The sequence below is a fragment of the Scyliorhinus torazame genome, chromosome 7 (assembly GCF_047496885.1).
Source record: "Scyliorhinus torazame isolate Kashiwa2021f chromosome 7, sScyTor2.1, whole genome shotgun sequence".
NCBI classification, from domain to species: Eukaryota; Metazoa; Chordata; class Chondrichthyes; order Carcharhiniformes; family Scyliorhinidae; genus Scyliorhinus; species Scyliorhinus torazame.
Genome location: NC_092713.1, coordinates 34,322,844 through 34,343,560, shown reverse-complemented (window position 1 = coordinate 34,343,560; position 20,717 = coordinate 34,322,844). Strand labels below are relative to the sequence as shown.

The following is a 20,717-nucleotide window of genomic DNA, read 5'->3' as shown; positions in this document are numbered from 1 at the left end:
GGATACTGGCAGGATGGATACTGGCAGGATGGATACTGGCAGGATGGATATGGACAGGATGGATACTGGCAGGATGGATACTGACAGGATGGATATGGACAGGATGGATACTGACAGGGTGGATACTGACTGGATGGATACTGACAGGATGGATACAAACAGGATGGATACTGACAGGATGGACACTCGCAGGGTGGATACTGACAGGATGGACACTGGCAGGATGGAGACTTGCAGGATGGATACTGACAGGATGGACACTGGCAGGATGGATACTGGCAGGATGGATACTGGCAGGATGGATATGGACAGGATGGATACTGACAGGATGGATACTGACAGGATGGATACTGACAGGATGGATACTGACAGGATGGATACCAACAGGATGGATACCGGCAGGATGGATACTGGCAGGATGGATATGGACAGGATGGATACTGGCAGGATGGATATGGACAGGATGGAAACTGACAGGATGGAAACTGACAGGATGGAAACTGACAGGATGGAAACTGACAGGATGGGCACTCACAGGATGGATACTGACAGGATGGATACTGACAGGATGGATACTGACAGGATGGATACTGACAAGATGGATACTGACAGGATGGATACTGACAGGATGGATACTGACAGGATGGATACTGACAGGATGGATACTGACAGGATGGATACTCGCAGGATGGATACTCGCAGGATGGATACTCGCAGGATGGAGACTGGCAGGATGGATACTTACAGGATGGATACTGGCAGGATGGATACTTACAGGATGGATATTGACAGGATGGATTCTTACACGATGGATTCTAACAGAATGGATACTTACAGGATGGATACTAACAGGATGGATACTAACATGTTGGATACTGGCAGAAGAATGCTTACAGGATGGATTCTTACAGGATGATTACTGACTGGATGGATTCTGGCAGGATGGATACTGGCAGAATGGATACTGGCAGGCTGGATCCTGGCAGGATGAATACTTACAGGATGGATTCTGAGAGATTGGATTATTACAGAATGGATACTGGCAGGATGGATACTGACAGCATGGATTCTTACAGGATTGATACATACAGAATGGATACTGGCAGGATGGATACTTCCAGGTTGGATACTGACAGGATGGATAATGACAGGATGGATACTGACAGGATGGATACTGACAGGATGGATACTGACACTGACAGAATGGCTACTGACAGGGTGGATACCGACAGGATGGATCCTGACAGGCTGGCTACTGACAGGATGGATCCTCACAGGATGGATCCTGACAGGATGGATACTGACAGGATGGATTCTCACAGGATGGATACTGACAGGATGGATGTTGGCAGGGTGGATACTTACACGATGGATACTGAAAGGATGGATACTGGCAGGATGGATACTGCCAGGGTGGATACTCGCAGGGTGGATATTGGCAGGATGGATACTGACAGGATGGAAACTCACAGGATGGATACTGACAGGATGGACACTGGCAGGATGGAGACTTGCAGGATGGATACTGACAGAATGGACACTGGCAGGATGGATACTGGCAGGATGGATACTGGCAGGATGGATATGGACAGGATGGATACTGACAGGATGGATACTGACAGGATGGATACTGACAGGATGGATACTGACAGGATGGACACTCGTAGGGTGAATACTGACAGGATGGACACTGGCAGGATGGAGACTTGCAGGATGGATACTGACAGGATGGATACTGGCAGGATGGATATGGAGAGGATGGATACTGACAGGATGGATACTGACAGGATGGATACTGACAGGATGGATACCAACAGGATGGATATGGACAGGATGGATACTGACAGGATGGAAACTGACAGGATGGAAACTGACAGGATGGAAACTGACAGGATGGACACTCACAGGATGGATACTGGCAGGATGGATACTGGCAGGATGGATACTGACAGGATGGATACTGACAGGATGGATACTCGCAGGATGGATACTGGCAGGATGGATACTGGCAGGATGGATACTGACAGGATGGATACTGACAGGATGGAAACTGGCAGGATGGACACTTACAGGATGGATATTGACAGGATGGATACTGACAGGATGGATACTGACAGGATGGATACTGACAGGATGGATACTGACAGGACGGATATTGACAGGATGGATACTGGCAGGATGGATACTCGCAGGATGGATACTGGCAGGATGGATACTGACAGGATGGATACTTACAGGATGGCTCCTTACAGGATGGATACTGGCAGGATGGATACTTACAGGATGGATATTGACAGGATGGATACTGACAGGATGGATACTCGCAGGATGGATACTCGCAGGATGGATACTCGCAGGATGGAAACTCGCAGGATGGATACTGGCAGGATGGATACTGGCAGGATGGATACTGACAGGATGTATACTTACAGGATGGATACTGACAGGATGGATACTGACAGGATGGATATTGACAGGATGGATACTGACAGGATGGATACTCGCAGGATGGATACTCGCAGGATGGAAACTCGCAGGATGGAAACTCGCAGGATGGATACTCGCAGGATGGATACTCGCAGGATGGATACTTACAGGATGGATACTGGCAGGATGGATACTTACAGGATGGATATTGAAAGGATGGATTCTTACACGATGGATTCTTACAGAATGGATACTAACATGTTGGATACTGACAGAAGAATGCTTACAGGATGGATTCTTACAGGATGAATACTGACTGGATGGATTCTGGCAGGATGGAGACTTACAGGATGGATACTGGCAGGCTGGATACTGGCAGGATGGATACTGGCAGGCTGGATATTGGCAAAATGGATACTGGCAGAATGGATACTGGCAGAATGGATACTGGCAGGATGGATACTGGCAGGATGAATACTGACAGGATGGATTCTGAGAGATTGGATTATTACAGAATGGATACTGGCAGGATGGATACTGACAGCATGGATTCTTACAGGATTGATACATACAGAATGGATACTGGCAGGATGGATACTTCCAGGTTGGATACTGACAGGATGGATAATGACAGGATGGATAATGACAGGATGGAAAATGACAGGATGGATACTGACAGGATGGATACTGACAGGATGGATACTGACAGGGTGGATATTTACAGGATGGATACTGACAGGATGGATACTGACAGGATGGATACTGACAGGATGGATACTGACAGGATGGATACTGACTGGAAGTTTCCTGGCAGGATGGAAAGTTACAGGATGGATACTGGCAGGATGGATATTGACAGGATGGATACTTACAGGATGAATACTGACAGGACGGATACTGACAGGATGGATGCTGGCAGGGTGGATACTTACAGGATAGATTTTTATAGGATTGATACTGGCAGGTGGTTACTGGCAGGGTGGATACTTACACGATGGCTACTGAAAGGATGGATACTGGCAGGATGGATACTGCCAGGGTGGATACTGGCAGGGTGGATACTGGCAGGGTGGATACTGGCAGGGTGGATACTGGCAGCGAGAATGCTGGCAGGGTGGATACTGGCAAGGTGGATACTGGCAGGGTGGACACTGGCAGGGTGGATACTGGCAGGGTGGATACTGGCAGGGTGGATACTAGCAGGGTGGAAACTGGCAGGGTGGATACTGGCAAGGTGGATACTGGTAGGATGGATACTGGTAGGATGGATACTTACATGATGGATACTGACAGGATGGATTCTTACAGGATGGATACTTACAGGATGGATACTTACAGGAGGGATTATTGCAGAACGGAATCTTACAGGATGGATACTGACTGGATGGATTCTTTCAGGATGGATACTCGCAGGATGGATACTCGCAGGATGGATACTCGCAGGATGGATACTCGCAGGATGGATTATCGCAGGATGGATTCTTAGAGAATGAATACTGACAGGATGGATACTGGCAGGATGGATACTTACAGGATGGATACTGGCAGGATGGATACTTACAGGATCGATAGTGACTGGATGGATTCTTACACGATGGATTCTTACAGAATGGATACTTACAGGATGGATACTAACAGGATGGATAATTACAGGATGGATACTGGCAGAAGAATACTTACAGGATGGATTCTTACAGGATGAACACTGACTGGATGGATTCTGGCAGGACGGAGACTTACAGGAGGGATACTGGCAGGCTGGATACTGGCAGAATGGATACTGGCAGGATGGATACTGGCAGGATGCATACTGGCAGGATGGATACTGGCAGGATGGATACTGGCAGGATGGATACTGGCAGGATGGATACAGGCAGGATAGGTACTGGCAGGATGGATACTTTCAGGATGGATTCTGAGAGAATGGATTATTACAGGATGGATACTGACAGGATGGATACTGACAGGATGGATACTGACAGGATGGATACTGACAGGATGGACACTCGTAGGGTGAATACTGACAGGATGGACACTGGCAGGATGGAGACTTGCAGGATGGATACTGACAGGATGGATACTGGCAGGATGGATATGGAGAGGATGGATACTGACAGGATGGATACTGACAGGATGGATACTGACAGGATGGATACCAACAGGATGGATATGGACAGGATGGATACTGACAGGATGGAAACTGACAGGATGGAAACTGACAGGATGGACACTCACAGGATGGATACTGGCAGGATGGATACTGGCAGGATGGATACTGACAGGATGGATACTGACAGGATGGATACTGACAGGATGGAAACTGGCAGGATGGACACTTACAGGATGGATATTGACAGGATGGATACTGACAGGATGGATACTGACAGGATGGATACTGACAGGATGGATACTGACAGGATGGATACTGGCAGGATGGATACTCGCAGGATGGATACTGGCAGGATGGATACTGGCAGGATGGATACTGACAGGATGGATACTGACAGGATGGAAACTGGCAGGATGGACACTTACAGGATGGATATTGACAGGATGGATACTGACAGGATGGATACTGACAGGATGGATACTGACAGGATGGATACTGACAGGATGGATATTGACAGGATGGATACTGGCAGGATGGATACTCGCAGGATGGATACTGGCAGGATGGATACTGACAGGATGGATACTTACAGGATGGCTCCTTACTGGATGGATACTGGCAGGATGGATACTTACAGGATGGATATTGACAGGATGGATACTGACAGGATGGATACTCGCAGGATGGATACTCGCAGGATGGATACTCGCAGGATGGAAACTCGCAGGATGGATACTGGCAGGATGGATACTGGCAGGATGGATACTGGCAGGATGGATACTGACAGGATGTATACTTACAGGATGGATACTGACAGGATGGATACTGACAGGATGGATATTGACAGGATGGATACTGACAGGATGGATACTCGCAGGATGGATACTTGCAGGATGGTAACTCGCAGGATGGAAACTCGCAGGATGGAAACTCGCAGGATGGATACTCGCAGGATGGATACTCGCAGGATGGATACTTACAGGATGGATACTGGCAGGATGGATACTTACAGGATGGATATTGAAAGGATGGATTCTTACACGATGGATTCTTACAGAATGGATACTAACATGTTGGATACTGACAGAAGAATGCTTACAGGATGGATTCTTACAGGATGAATACTGACTGGATGGATTCTGGCAGGATGGAGACTTACAGGATGGATACTGGCAGGCTGGATACTGGCAGGATGGATACTGTCAGGCTGGATATTGGCAAAATGGATACTGGCAGAATGGATACTGGCAGAATGGATACTGGCAGGACGGATACTGGCAGGATGAATACTGACAGGATGGATTCTGAGAGATTGGATTATTACAGAATGGATACTGGCAGGATGGATACTGACAGCATGGATTCTTACAGGATTGATACATACAGAATGGATACAGGCAGGATGGATACTTCCAGGTTGGATACTGACAGGATGGATAATGACAGGATGGATAATGACAGGATGGAAAATGACAGGATGGATACTGACAGGATGGATACTGACAGGATGGATACTGACAGGATGGATACTGACAGGAAGTTTCCTGGCAGGATGGAAAGTTACAGGATGGATACTGGCAGGATGGATATTGACAGGATGGATACTTACAGGATGAATACTGACAGGACGGATACTGACAGGATGGATGCTGGCAGGGTGGATACTTACAGGATAGATTTTTATAGGATTGATACTGGCAGGTGGTTACTGGCAGGGTGGATACTTACACGATGGCTACTGAAAGGATGGATACTGGCAGGATGGATACTGCCAGGGTGGATACTGGCAGGGTGGATACTGGCAGGGTGGATACTGGCAGGGTGGATACTGGCAGCGAGAATGCTGGCAGGGTGGATACTGGCAAGGTGGATACTGGCAGGGTGGACACTGGCAGGGTGGATACTGGCAAGGTGGATACTGGCAGGGTGGATACTAGCAGGGTGGAAACTGGCAGGGTAGATACTGGCAAGGTGGATACTGGTAGGATGGATACTGGTAGGATGGATACTTACATGATGGATACTGACAGGATGGATTCTTACAGGATGGATACTTACAGGATGGATACTTACAGGAGGGATTATTGCAGAACGGAATCTTACAGGATGGATACTGACTGGATGGATTCTTTCAGGATGGATACTCGCAGGATGGATACTCGCAGGATGGATACTCGCAGGATGGATAATCGCAGGATGGATTCTTAGAGAATGAATACTGACAGGATGGATACTGGCAGGATGGATACTTACAGGATGGATACTGGCAGGATGGATACTTACAGGATCGATAGTGACTGGATGGATTCTTACACGATGGATTCTTACAGAATGTATACTTACAGGATGGATACTAACAGGATGGATAATTACAGGATGGATACTGGCAGAAGAATACTTACAGGATGGATTCTTACAGGATGAACACTGACTGGATGGATTCTGGCAGGACGGAGACTTACAGGAGGGATACTGGCAGGCTGGATACTGGCAGAATGGATACTGGCAGGATGGATACTGGCAGGATGCATACTGGCAGGATGGATACTGGCAGGATGGATACTGGCAGGATGGATACTGGCAGGATGGATACTGGCAGGATAGGTACTGGCAGGATGGATACTTTCAGGATGGATTCTGAGAGAATGGATTATTACAGAATGGATACTGGCAGGATGGATACTGACAGCATGGATTCTTACAGGATTGATACTGACAGGATGGATACTGGCAGGATGGATACTTCCAGGTTGGATACTGACAGGATGGATAATGACAGGATGGATAATGACAGGATGGATACTGACAGGATGGATACTGACAGCGTGGATATTTACAGGATGGATACTGACAGGATGGATACTGACAGGGTGGATACTGACATGATGGATACTGACAGGATGGATACTGACAGGATGTTTCCTGGCAGGATGGAAAGTTACAGGATGGAAACCGACAGGATGGATATTGACAGGATGGATACTTACAGGATGAATACTGACAGGACGGATACTGCCAGGATGGGTACTGACAGGACGGATACTGACAGTACGGATACTGACAGGACGGATACTTACAGGACGGATTCTTACAGGATTGATACTTACATTATGGATGCTGACAGGATTGATGCTGACAGGATGTTTCCTGGCAGGATGGAAAGTTACAGGATGGATACTGGCAGGATGGATACTGCCAGGATGGATTCTCACGGGATGGATACTGACAGGATGGATACTGACAGGATGGATTCTCACAGGATGGATACTGACAGGATGGATGCTGGTAGGATGAAGACTTACAGGATGGATTTTTATAGGATGGATACTGGCAGGTGGTTACTGGCAGGGTGGATACTTACAGGATGGATACTGAAAGGATGGATACTGGCAGGATGGATACTGACAGGATGGATACTGCCAGGATGGATACTGGCAGGGTGGATACTGGCAGGGTGGATACTGGCAGGGTGAATACTGGCAGGGTGGATACTGGTAGGGTGGATACTGGCAGGGTGGATACTGGCAGGGTGGATACTGGCAGGGTGTATACTTACAGGATGGATACTGGCAGGGTGGATACTGGCAGGGTGGATACTGGCAGGGTGGATACTGGCAGGGTGGATACTGGTAGGATGGATACTTACATGATGGATTCTCACAGGATGGATACTGACAGGATGGATGCTGGTAGGATGAATACTTACAGGTTGGATTTTTATAGGATGGATACTGGCAGGTTGTTACTGGCAGGGTGGATACTTACAGGATGGATACATGAAAGGATGGATACTGGCAGGATGGATACTGGCAGGGTGGATACTGGCAGGGTGTATACTTACAGGATGGATACTGGCAGGGTGGGTACTGGCAGAGTGGATACTGGCAGGGTGGATACTGGCAGGGTGGATACCGGCAGGGTGTATACTGGCAGGGTGGATACTGGCAGGGTGGATGCTGTTAGGATGGATACTGGTAGGATGGATACTTACATGATAGAAACTGACACGATGGATACTGACACGATGGATACTGGCAGGATGGATACTGGCAGGATGGATACTGGCAGGATGGATACTGGCAGGATGGATACTGGCAGGATGGATACTGGCAGGATGGATTCTTACAGAATGGATACTTACAGGATGGATACTTACAGGAGGTATTCTTGCAGAACGGATACTTACAGGATGGATACTGGCTGGATGGATTCTTTCAGGATGGATACTGGCAGGGTGGATACTTACAGGATGGAATCTTACAGGATAGATACTGACAGGATGGATACTGACAGGATGGATCCTGACAGGATGGATACTGGCAGGATGGATTCTTACAGGATAGATATTTACAGGATGGATACTGGCAGGGTGGATAATTACAGGATGGATAATTACATGATGGATATTGACAGGATGGAGACTGGCAGGGTGGTTACTGGCAGGGTGGTTACTTACAGGATGGATACTGACAGGATGGATACAGACAGGATGGATATTGACAGGATGGATACTGGCAGGATGGATACTTACAGGATGGATACTGACAGGATGGATACTGACAGGATGGATACTGACAGGATGGATAATTACAGGATGGATACTGGCAGGATGGATTCTTACAGGATGGAAACTTACAGGATGGATACTGACAGGATGGATACTGACAGGATGGATACTGACAGGATGGATACTGGCAGGGTGGTTACTGGCAGGGTGGTTACTGGCAGGGTGGTTACTGGCAGGGTGGTTACTGGCAGGGTGGATACTTACAGGATGGCAGGGTGGATACTTACAGGATGGATACTGACAGGATGAATACTGATAGGGTGGATACTGACAGGGTGGATACTGGCAGGGTGGTTACTGGCAGGGTGGTTACTGGCAGGGTGGATACTGGCAGGATGGATACAGACAGAATGGATACTTACAGGATGGATACTTACAGGATGGATACTTGCAGGATAGATACTGGCAGGATAGATACTGGCAGGATAGATACTGACAGGATGGATACTGACAGGATGGATACTGACAGGATGGATACTGACAGGATGGATACTGACAGGTGTTTCCTGGCAGGATGGAAAGTTACAGGATGGATACCGGCAGGATGGATAGTGACAGGATGGATACTTACAGGATGGGTACGGACAGGATGGGTACTGACAGGACGTGATACTGACAGGATGGATACTGACAGGATGTTTCCTGGCAGGATGGAAAGTTACAGGATGGATACGGGCAGGATTGGTATTGACAGGATGGATACTGACAGGATGGATGCTGGTAGGGTGGATACTTACAGGATGGATTTTTATAGGATGGTTACTGGCAGGGTGGATACTTACAGGATGGATACTTCCAGAATGGATACTGGCAGGATGGATACTGACACGGTGGATACTGTCAGGGTGGATACTGGCAGGGTGGATACTGTCAGGGTGGGTACTGGCAGGGTGGGTACTGGCAGGGTGGGTACTGGCAGGGTGGATACTGGCAGGGTGGATACTTACTGGATGGATACTGACAGGATGGATACTGGTATGATGGATTCTGGTAGGATGGATACTAGTAGGATGGATACTGGTAGGATGGATACTGGCAGGATGGATACTGGCAGGATGGATACTGGCAGGATGGATACTGACAGGATGTATTCTTACAGGATGGATACTTACAGGATGGATACTTACAGGATGGATACTTACAGGAGCGATTCTTGCAGAATGGATACTTACAGGATGGATACTGACTGGATGGATTATCTCAGGATGGATACTGGCAGGATGGATACTTACAGGATGGAATCTTACAGGATAGATACTGGCAGGATGGATAATTACAGGATGGATATTGACAGTATGGATACTGGCAGGGTAGTTCCTGGCAGGGTGGATACTGACAGGATGGATACTGACAGGATGGATACTGACAGGATGGATACTGGTAGGATGGATACTGGCAGGATGGATACTGGCAGGATGGATACTTGCAGGATGGAAACTTACAGGATGGATACTGACAGGATGGATACTGACAGGATGGATACTGACAGGATGGATAATTACAGGATGGATAATTACAAGATGGTTACTGGCAGGATGGATACTGGCAGGATGGATACTGGCAGGATGGATACTGGCAGGATGGATACTGGCAGGATTGATAATGACAGGATGGATAATTACCGGACGAATACTGACAGGGTGGATACTTACAGGAAGGATACTAACAGGATAGATACTTACAGGATGGATATTGGCAGATGGATAATTACAGGATGGATACTGACAGGATGGATACTTTCAGGATGGATACTGGCAGGATGGATACTGGCAGGATGGATACTGGCAGGCTGGATACTGGCAGGATGGATACTGGCAGGATGGAACCTGGTAGGATGGATACTTACAGGATGGATTCTTACAGAATGGATTCTTACAGAATGGATACTGACAGGATGTATACTGACAGGATGGTTACTGACAGGATGGATAATGACAGGATGGGTACTGACAGGATGGATACTGGTCAGATGTTTAATTACATGATGGATATTGACAGGATGGATAATGGCAGGATGGTTACTGGCAGGGTGGATACTTACAGGATGGATACTGACAGGATGGATACTAGCAGGATGGATACTGACAGGATGGATACTGGCAGGATGGATACTGGCAGGATGGATACTGGCAGGATGGATACTTACAGGATGGATTCTTACGGGATGGATTCTTACGGGATGGATACTTACAGGATGGATACTGACAGGTTGGATACTGACAGGATGGATACTGACAGGATGGATACTGACAGGATGGATACTGGTATGATGAATACTGGTAGGATGGATACTTACATGATGGATACTTACATGATGGATACTGACAGGATGGATACTGGCAGGATTGATACTTACAGGATGGATACTGGCAGGATGGATACTGGCAGGATGGATACTGAGAGGATGGATGCTGAGAGGATGGATTCTTACAGGATGGATACTCGCTGGATGGAAACTGGCAGGATGGATACTAGCAGGATGGATACTGACAGGATGGATACTGGCAGGATGGATACTGGCAGGATGGATACTGGCAGGATGGATACTTACAGGATGGATTCTTACGGGATGGATTCTTACGGGATGGATTCTTACGGGATGGATACTTACAGGATGGATACTGACAGGTTGGATACTGACAGGATGGATACTGACAGGATGGATACTGACAGGATGGATACTGGTATGATGAATACTGGTAGGATGGATACTTACATGATGGATACTTACATGATGGATACTGACAGGATGGATACTGGCAGGATTGATACTTACAGGATGGATACTGGCAGGATGGATACTGGCAGGATGGATACTGAGAGGATGGATGCTGAGAGGATGGATTCTTACAGGATGGATACTCGCTGGATGGAAACTGGCAGGATGGATACTTTCAGGATGGATACTGGCAGGATGGATACTGACAGGATGGATTCTTACAGGATGGATACTGGCAGGATGGATACTTACAGGTTAGATTCTTCCAGGATGGATGCTGACAGGATGGATAGTTACAGGATGGATACTTTCAGGATGGATACTGGCAGGATGGATACTGGCAGGATGGATACTGGCAGGATGGATTCTTAGAGGATGGATACTGACAGGATGGATACTGACAGGATGGATACTTACAGGATGGATACTGGCAGGATGGATTCTTATAGGATGGATACTGATGCGATGGATTCTGACACAATGGACACTGGCAGGATGGATACTGACAGGATGGATTCTTACAGGATGGATACTTACAGGATGGATACTGAGAGGGATGGATTCTTACAGGATGGACACTGGCAGGGTAGATACTGACAGGATATATTCTTACAGGTTGGATTCTAACAGGATGGATACTGACAGGATGGATTCTAACAGGATGGATTCTTACAGGATGGATACTGACAGGATGGATCCTTACAGGATGGATTCTAACAGGATGGATTCTTACAGGATGGATACTGACATTATGGACACTGGCAGGATGGATTCTGGCAGGATGGATACTTACAGAATGGATTCTTACAGGATGGATACTGGCAGGATGGATTCTTACAGGATGGATTCAAACAGGATGGATACTGACAGAATGGATCCTTACAGGATGGATTCTAACAGGATGGATTCTTACAGGATGGATACTGACATTATGCATACTGGCAGGATGGTTTCTGGCAGGATGGATACTTACAGGATGGATTCTTACAGGATGGATTCTGGCAGGATGGATATTTACAGGATGGATTCTTACAGGATGGATTCTAACAGGATGGATACTGACAGGATGGATCCTTACAGGATGGATTCTAACAGGATGGTTTCTTACAGGATGGATACTGACATTATGGATACTGGCAGGATGTTTCCTGGCAGGATGGAAAGTTACAGGATGGAAACTGGCAGGATGGATATTGACAGGGTGGATACTTACAGGATGAATACTGACAGGACGGATACTGCCAGGATGGGTACTGACAGGACGGATACTGACAGGACGGATACTGACAGGACGGATTCTTACAGGATTGATACTTACATTATGGATGCTGACAGGATTGATGCTGACAGGATGTTTCCTGGCAGGATGGAAAGTTACAGGATGGATACTGGCAGGATGGATACTGCCAGGATGGATTCTCACAGGATGGATACTGACAGGATGGATACTGACAGGATGGATTCTCACAGGATGGATACTGACAGGATGGATGCTGGTAGGATGAAGACTTACAGGATGGATTTTTATAGGATGGATACTGGCAGGTGGTTACTGGCAGGGTGGATACTTACAGGATGGATACTGAAAGGATGGATACTGGCAGGATGGATACTGACAGGATGGATACTGCCAGGATGGATACTGCCAGGATGGATACTGGCAGGGTGGATACTGGCAGGGTGGATACTGGCAGGGTGAATACTGGCAGGGTGGATACTGGTAGGGTGGATACTGGCAGGGTGGATACTGGCAGGGTGGATACTGGCAGGGTGTATACTTACAGGGTGGATACTGGCAGGGTGGATACTGGCAGGGTGGATACTGGCAGGGTGGATACTGGCAGGGTGGATACTGGTAGGATGGATACTTACATGATGGATTCTCACAGGATGGATACTGACAGGATGGATGCGGGTAGGATGAATACTTACAGGATGGATTATTATAGGATGGTTACTGGCAGGTGGTTACTGGCAGGGTGGATACTGAAAGGATGGAGACTGAAAGGATGGATACTGGCAGGATGGATACTGGCAGGGTGGATACTGGCAGGGTGTATACTTACAGGATGGATACTGGCAGGGTGGGTACTGGCAGAGTGGATACTGGCAGGGTGGATACTGGCAGGGTGGATACTGGCAGGGTGTATACTGGCAGGGTGGATACTGGCAGGGTGGATGCTGTTAGGATGGATACTGGTAGGATGGATACTTACATGATGGAAACTGACACGATGGATACTGACACGATGGATACTGACACGATGGATTCTGGCAGGATGGATACTGGCAGGATGGATACTGGCAGGATGGATACTGGCAGGATGGATACTGGCAGGTTGGATACTTACAGGATGGATACTTACAGGAGGGATTCTTGCAGAACGGATACTTACAGGATGGATACTGGCTGGATGGATTCTTTCAGGATGGATACTGGCAGGATGGATACTTACAGGATGGAATCTTACAGGATAGATACTGACAGGATGGATACTGACAGGATGGATACTGACAGGATGGATACTGACAGGATGGATACTGGCAGGATGGATTCTTACAGGATAGATATTTACAGGATGGATACTGGCAGGATGGATAATTACAGGATGGATAATTACATGATGGATATTGACAGGATGGAGACTGGCAGGGTGGTTACTTACAGGATGGATACTGACAGGATGGATACAGACAGGATGGATATTGACAGGATGGATGCTGGCAGGATGGATACTTACAGGATGGATACTGACAGGATGGATACTGACAGGATGGATAATTACAGGATGGATAATGACAGGATGGATACTGGCAGGGTGGATTCTTACAGGATGGAAACTTACAGGATGGATACTGACAGGATCGATACTGACAGGATGGATACTGACAGGATGGATACTGACAGGATGGATACTGGCAGGGTGGTTACTGGCAGGGTGGTTACTGGCAGGGTGGTCACTGACAGGGTGGTTACTGGCAGGGTGATTACTGGCAGGGTGGTTACTGGCAGGGTGGTTACTGGCAGGGTGGATACTTACAGGATGGCAGGGTGGATACTTACAGGATGGATACTGACAGGATGAATACTGACAGGGTGGATACTGACAGGGTGGATACTGGCAGGGTGGTTACTGGCAGGGTGGTTACTGGCAGGGTGGATACTGGCAGGATGGATACAGACAGGATGGATACTTACAGGATGGACACTTACAGGATGGATACTTACAGGATGGATAAATGCAGGATAAATACTGGCAGGATAGATACTGACAGGATGGATACTGACAGGATGGATAGTGACAGGATGGATACTGACAGGTGTTTCCTGGCAGGATGGAAAGTTACAGGATGGATACTGGCAGGATGGATAGTGACAGGATGGATACTTACAGGATGGGTACTGACAGGACGTGATACTGACAGGATGGATACTGACAGGATGTTTCCTGGCAGAATGGAAAGTTACAGGATGGATACTGGCAGGATTGATATTGACAGGATGGATACTGACAGGATGGATGCTGGAAGGATGGATACTTACAGGATGGATTTTTATAGGATGGTTACTGGCAGGGTGGATACTTACAGGATGGATACTTACAGGATGGATACTGGCAGGATGGATACTGACAGGGTGGATACTGTCAGGGTGGATACTGGCAGGGTGGATACTGTCAGGGTGGGTACTGGCAGGGTGGGTACTGGCAGGGTGGGTACTGGCAGGGTGGATATTGGCAGGGTGGATACTTACAGGATGGATACTGACAGGATGGATACTGGTATGATGGATTCTGGTAGGATGGATACTGGTAGGATGGATACTGGTAGGATGGATACTGGTAGGATGGATACTGGCAGGATGGATACTGGCAGGATGGATACTGGCAGGATGGATACTGGCAGGATGGATACTGGCAGGATGGATACTGACAGGATGTATTCTTACAGGATGGATACTTACAGGATGGATACTTACAGGATGGATACTTACAGGAGCGATTCTTGCAGAATGGATACTTACAGGATGGATACTGACTGGATGGATTATCTCAGGATGGATACTGGCAGGATGGATACTTACAGGATGGAATCTTACAGGATAGATACTGACAGGATGGATTCTTACAGGATGGATATTTACAGGATGGATACTGGCAGGATGGATAATTACAGGATGGATATTGACAGTATGGATACTGGCAGGGTAGTTCCTGGCAGGGTGGATACTGACAGGATGGATACTGACAGGATGGATACTGACAGGATGGATACTGGTAGGATGGATACTGGCAGGATGGATACTGGCAGGATGGATAATTACAGGATGGATAATTACAAGATGGTTACTGGCAGGATGGATACTGGCAGGATGGATACTGGCAGGATGGATACTGGCAGGATTGATACTGACAGGATGGATAATTACCGGACGAATACTGACAGGGTGGATACTTACAGGATGGATACTAACAGGATAGATACTTACAGGATGGATATTGGCAGATGGATATTTACAGGATGGATACTGACAGGATGGATACTTTCAGGATGGATACTGGCAGGATGGATACTGGCAGGATGGATACTGGCAGGCTGGATACTGGCAGGATGGATACTGGCAGGATGGAACCTGGTAGGATGGATACTTACAGGATGGATTCTTACAGAATGGATTCTTACAGAATGGATACTGACAGGATGTATACTGACAGGATGGTTACTGACAGGATGGATAATGACAGGATGGGTACTGACAGTATGGATACTGGTCAGATGTTTAATTACAGGATGGACATTGACAGGATGGATAATGGCAGGATGGTTACTGGCAGGGTGGATATTTACAGGATGGATACTGACAGGATGGATACTAGCAGGATGGATACTGACAAGATGGATACTGGCAGGATGGATACTGGCAGGATGGATACTGGCAGGATGGATACTTACAGGATGGATTCTTACGGGATGGATACTTACAGGATGGATACTGACAGGTTGGATACTGACAGGATGGATACTGACAGGATGGATACTGACAGGATGGATACTGGTATGATGGATACTGGTAGGATGGATACTTACATGATGGATACTTACATGATGGATACTGACAGGATGGATACTGGCAGGATTGATACTGGCAGGATTGATACTTACAGGATGGATACTGGCAGGATGGATACTGGCAGGATGGATACTGAGAGGATGGATACTGAGAGGATGGATTCTTACAGGATGGATACTCGCTGGATGGAAACTGGCAGGATGGATACTTTCAGGATGGATACTGGCAGGATGGATACTGACAGAATGGATACTGACAGGATGGATACTGACAGGATGGATACTGACAGGATGGATTCTTACAGGATGGATACTGGCAGGATGGATACTTACAGGTTAGATTCTTCCAGGATGGATGCTGACAGGATGGATAGTTACAGGATGGATACTTTCAGGATGGATACTGGCAGGATGGATACTGGCAGGATGGATACTGGCAGGATGGATTCTTAGAGGATGGATACTGACAGGATGGATACTTACAGGATGGATACTGGCAGGATGGATTCTTATAGGATGGATACTGATGCGATGGATTCTTACACAATGGACACTGGCAGGATGGATACTGACAGGATGGATTCTTACAGGATGGATACTTACAGGATGGATACTGAGAGGGATGGATTCTTACAGGATGGACACTGGCAGGATAGATACTGACAGGATATATTCTTACAGGTTGGATTCTAACAGGATGGATACTGACAGGATGGATTCTAACAGGATGGATTCTTACAGGATGGATACTGACAGGATGGATCCTTACAGGATGGATTCTAACAGGATGGATTCTTACAGGATGGATTCTTACAGGATGGATACTGACATTATGGACACTGGCAGGATGGATTCTGGCAGGATGGATACTTACAGGATGGATTCTTACAGGATGGATTCTGGCAGGATGGATACTTACAGGATGGATTCTTGCAGGATGGATACTTACAGGATGGATTCTAACAGGATGGATTCTTACAGGATGGATACTGACATTATGGACACTGGCAGGATGGATTCTGGCAGGATGGATACTTACAGGATGGATTCTTACAGGATGGTTACTGGCAGGATGGATTCTTACAGGATGGATTCTAACAGGATGGATACTGACAGGATGGATCCTTACAGGATGGATTCTAACAGGATGGATTCTTACAGGATGGATACTGACAGGATGGATTCTTACAGGATGGATACTGACATTATGGATACTGGCAGGATGGATTCTGGTAGGATGGATACTTACAGGATGGATTCTTACAGGATGGATTCTGGCAGGATGGATTCTTACAGGATGGATTCTGGCAGGATGGATATTTACAGGATGGATTCTGGCAGGATGGATTCTTACAGGATGGATTCTGGCAGGATGGATATTTACAGGATGGATTCTTACAGGATGGATTCTGGCAGGATGGATATTTACAGGATGGATCCTTACAGGATGGATAATGACAGGATGGATACTGACAGGATGGATACTGGTCAGATGTTTAATTACAGGATGGATATTGACAGGATGGATAATGGCAGGATGGTTACTGGCAGGGTGGATATTTACAGGATGGATACTGACAGGATGGATACTAGCAGGATGGATACTGACAGGATGGATACTGTCAGAATGGATGCTGACAGGATGCATTCTGACAGGATGGATACTGGCAGGATGGATACTGGCAGGATGGATACTGACAGGATGGATACTGACAGCATCGATACTGGCAGGATGGGTACTGACAGGATGGATACTGACAGGATGGATACTGACAGGATGGATACTGGCAGGATGGGTACTGGCAGGATGGGTACTGACAGGATGGATACTGACAGGATGTATTCTTCCAGGATCAATACTGGCAGGATGGATACTGGCAGGATGTTTTCACTTATGGAAGAGTGAATTTGGGGAGAGGGCATTGCTTCAGGGAGAAGGAGTCACCATCTGAAAGCGAGATGAGGAGGAACCTCTCTCAAAGGGTCCAGAATCTTTGGAATTCTCTACCTCAAGGAGCGGTGCCATTGGATATATTAAATGCTGAGATAGGCAGATTTTTAAACGCTAGGCGAGTCAAGGATTATTGGGAACAGGGAGGAAAATGTAGTTTGAGGCCAAGATCAGGCCAGAGTGTCAATGACCTACCCCTGCCCCTATCCCTCATACTCCAAAGCTGCTTTTCTCACTCTGCCCACTTCTAATATTGTTGGAATCCTTTGCCTGAATGACAAACCTGGCTACTCCTTCCATGTTAGCGAATACTTGTATTTCACCATGAATACATTGCTGGCGAGTGTAACATCTTCCAAAACCCATCCCTGCCCAGCTTAACCCTCCTGCATAATACAGGATTTCATAATTCATAGAATTTACAGTGCGGAAGGAGGCCATTCAGCCCATCGAGTCTGCACCGGCCCTTGGAAAGAGCACCCTACTTAAGCCCACGCCTCCACCCTATCCCCGTAACCCAGTAACCCAACCTAACATTTTTGGACACTAAGGGCAATTTTAGCATGGCCAATCCACCTGACCTGCACATCTTTGGACTGTGGGAGGAAACCGGAGCACCCGGAGATAACTCACACAGACACAGGGAGAACATCCAGGCTCCACACAGACAGTGGCCCAAGCCAGGAATCGAACCTGGGACCCTGGAGCTGTGAAACAACTGTGCTAACCACTGTGCCCGTTTTTACAACTGTAGGAGACGCGGATTTTAAATTGGTTTATCCTGGGGTGGCATTTTGCACTGGACGGGGTAACACTAGTGCTGACACCAATGTCCTTTAACAAGGCGAGTAGTTAGTCACCGAATGAACACAAGGACAGTGACAGCAGCACTGAGGAATAAAGGGCTGGCGCTCACTCACATGGGTTAGTTTTAGCACCCATATGCTGTGCAGTTCTCATGTCCAATTTGAGTGTGGCAGAACTTAGAACACCATATAGAAATCTATACCATAGATACAGCCGCAACATTAGCAATAAACGCTGACATGGATATGGTGTCCCTGCATTCTCTTGCACAGATCTCTTTCAATAAAAGAAAAGTGTATTTTTCCCCGTTACCTCAGCCCCCCTCCCCCGTTTCTTACCTCGAAGAAGGTGGCTCGGCTCATGGCTGCAGGAGTTAGCGAGCCTGCGGTATCGCTCCCCGGGCAGCTCCTATGCTCTCAGCCCGCTCACAGCTCAGAGCAAGGAGCCTGAGAGCGGGAGGACCCTGCGACCATATCCCTGCCTTGGGCTCTGGGGAAACTCTATCCAGGGTGGAGCTAAGAACGAAATGTGACTTATGGCCAAGAGTGGGGGCATTTCCCACGTCCAAGTCTCACTGACCCCACGGGAATTTAGCGCAGTCTTCCATTGCCATGACTCCCACAACAGGGGCGGGGGGGTGCTTTTCAATGGTTCGTTAGAACACACAGACTGCTCCGAGAGCTCAATTTCGTCCCCATTTTACCCTCTTTCCTCTCCTCTCAGTGGCGATTGCACTTGCTCTCTCACAACATACTGGGATCTGCCGTCCAATTGTGTTCGGTCCATGTTGATCGGTGGGTTTAAAGTGAAAATACAAGTTGAAAGATAAAGTCAGCCCCAGTCCTTTATACCACTGGAGCCTTCAGTTCCCAATGGTGCAGACTTGATGGGCTGAATGACTTCCTTCTGCCCTGTCGGGATTCTATGGATAAAGCGTTCTGTAAATGCACATAGCAGGAAATGCTGGGAATACTCTGTGAAGAGAGACCAGGGTAAGGTTTCATGTTGATGACCTTTCAAATTAGCCTGTACAGGCAGCACTGTGGAGTGGGTTAGCCCTGCTGCC

At 47.4% G+C, this 20,717-nt stretch overlaps 1 protein-coding gene across 1 annotated transcript in view; it reads right to left on the bottom strand.

Annotated features, from left to right (window-relative positions):
• Window positions 1-20,188, bottom strand: part of LOC140426134 (very-long-chain enoyl-CoA reductase-like) — a 158,396-nt gene extending 138,208 nt beyond the window's left edge. The window contains exon 1 of the mRNA XM_072510532.1: window positions 19,990-20,188. Coding sequence (XP_072366633.1) covers window positions 19,990-20,013 — 24 coding nt within the window. The 5' untranslated portion in view covers window positions 20,014-20,188. The remainder of the gene's footprint in view (window positions 1-19,989) is intronic.
• Window positions 20,189-20,717: the final 529 nt, after the last annotated feature.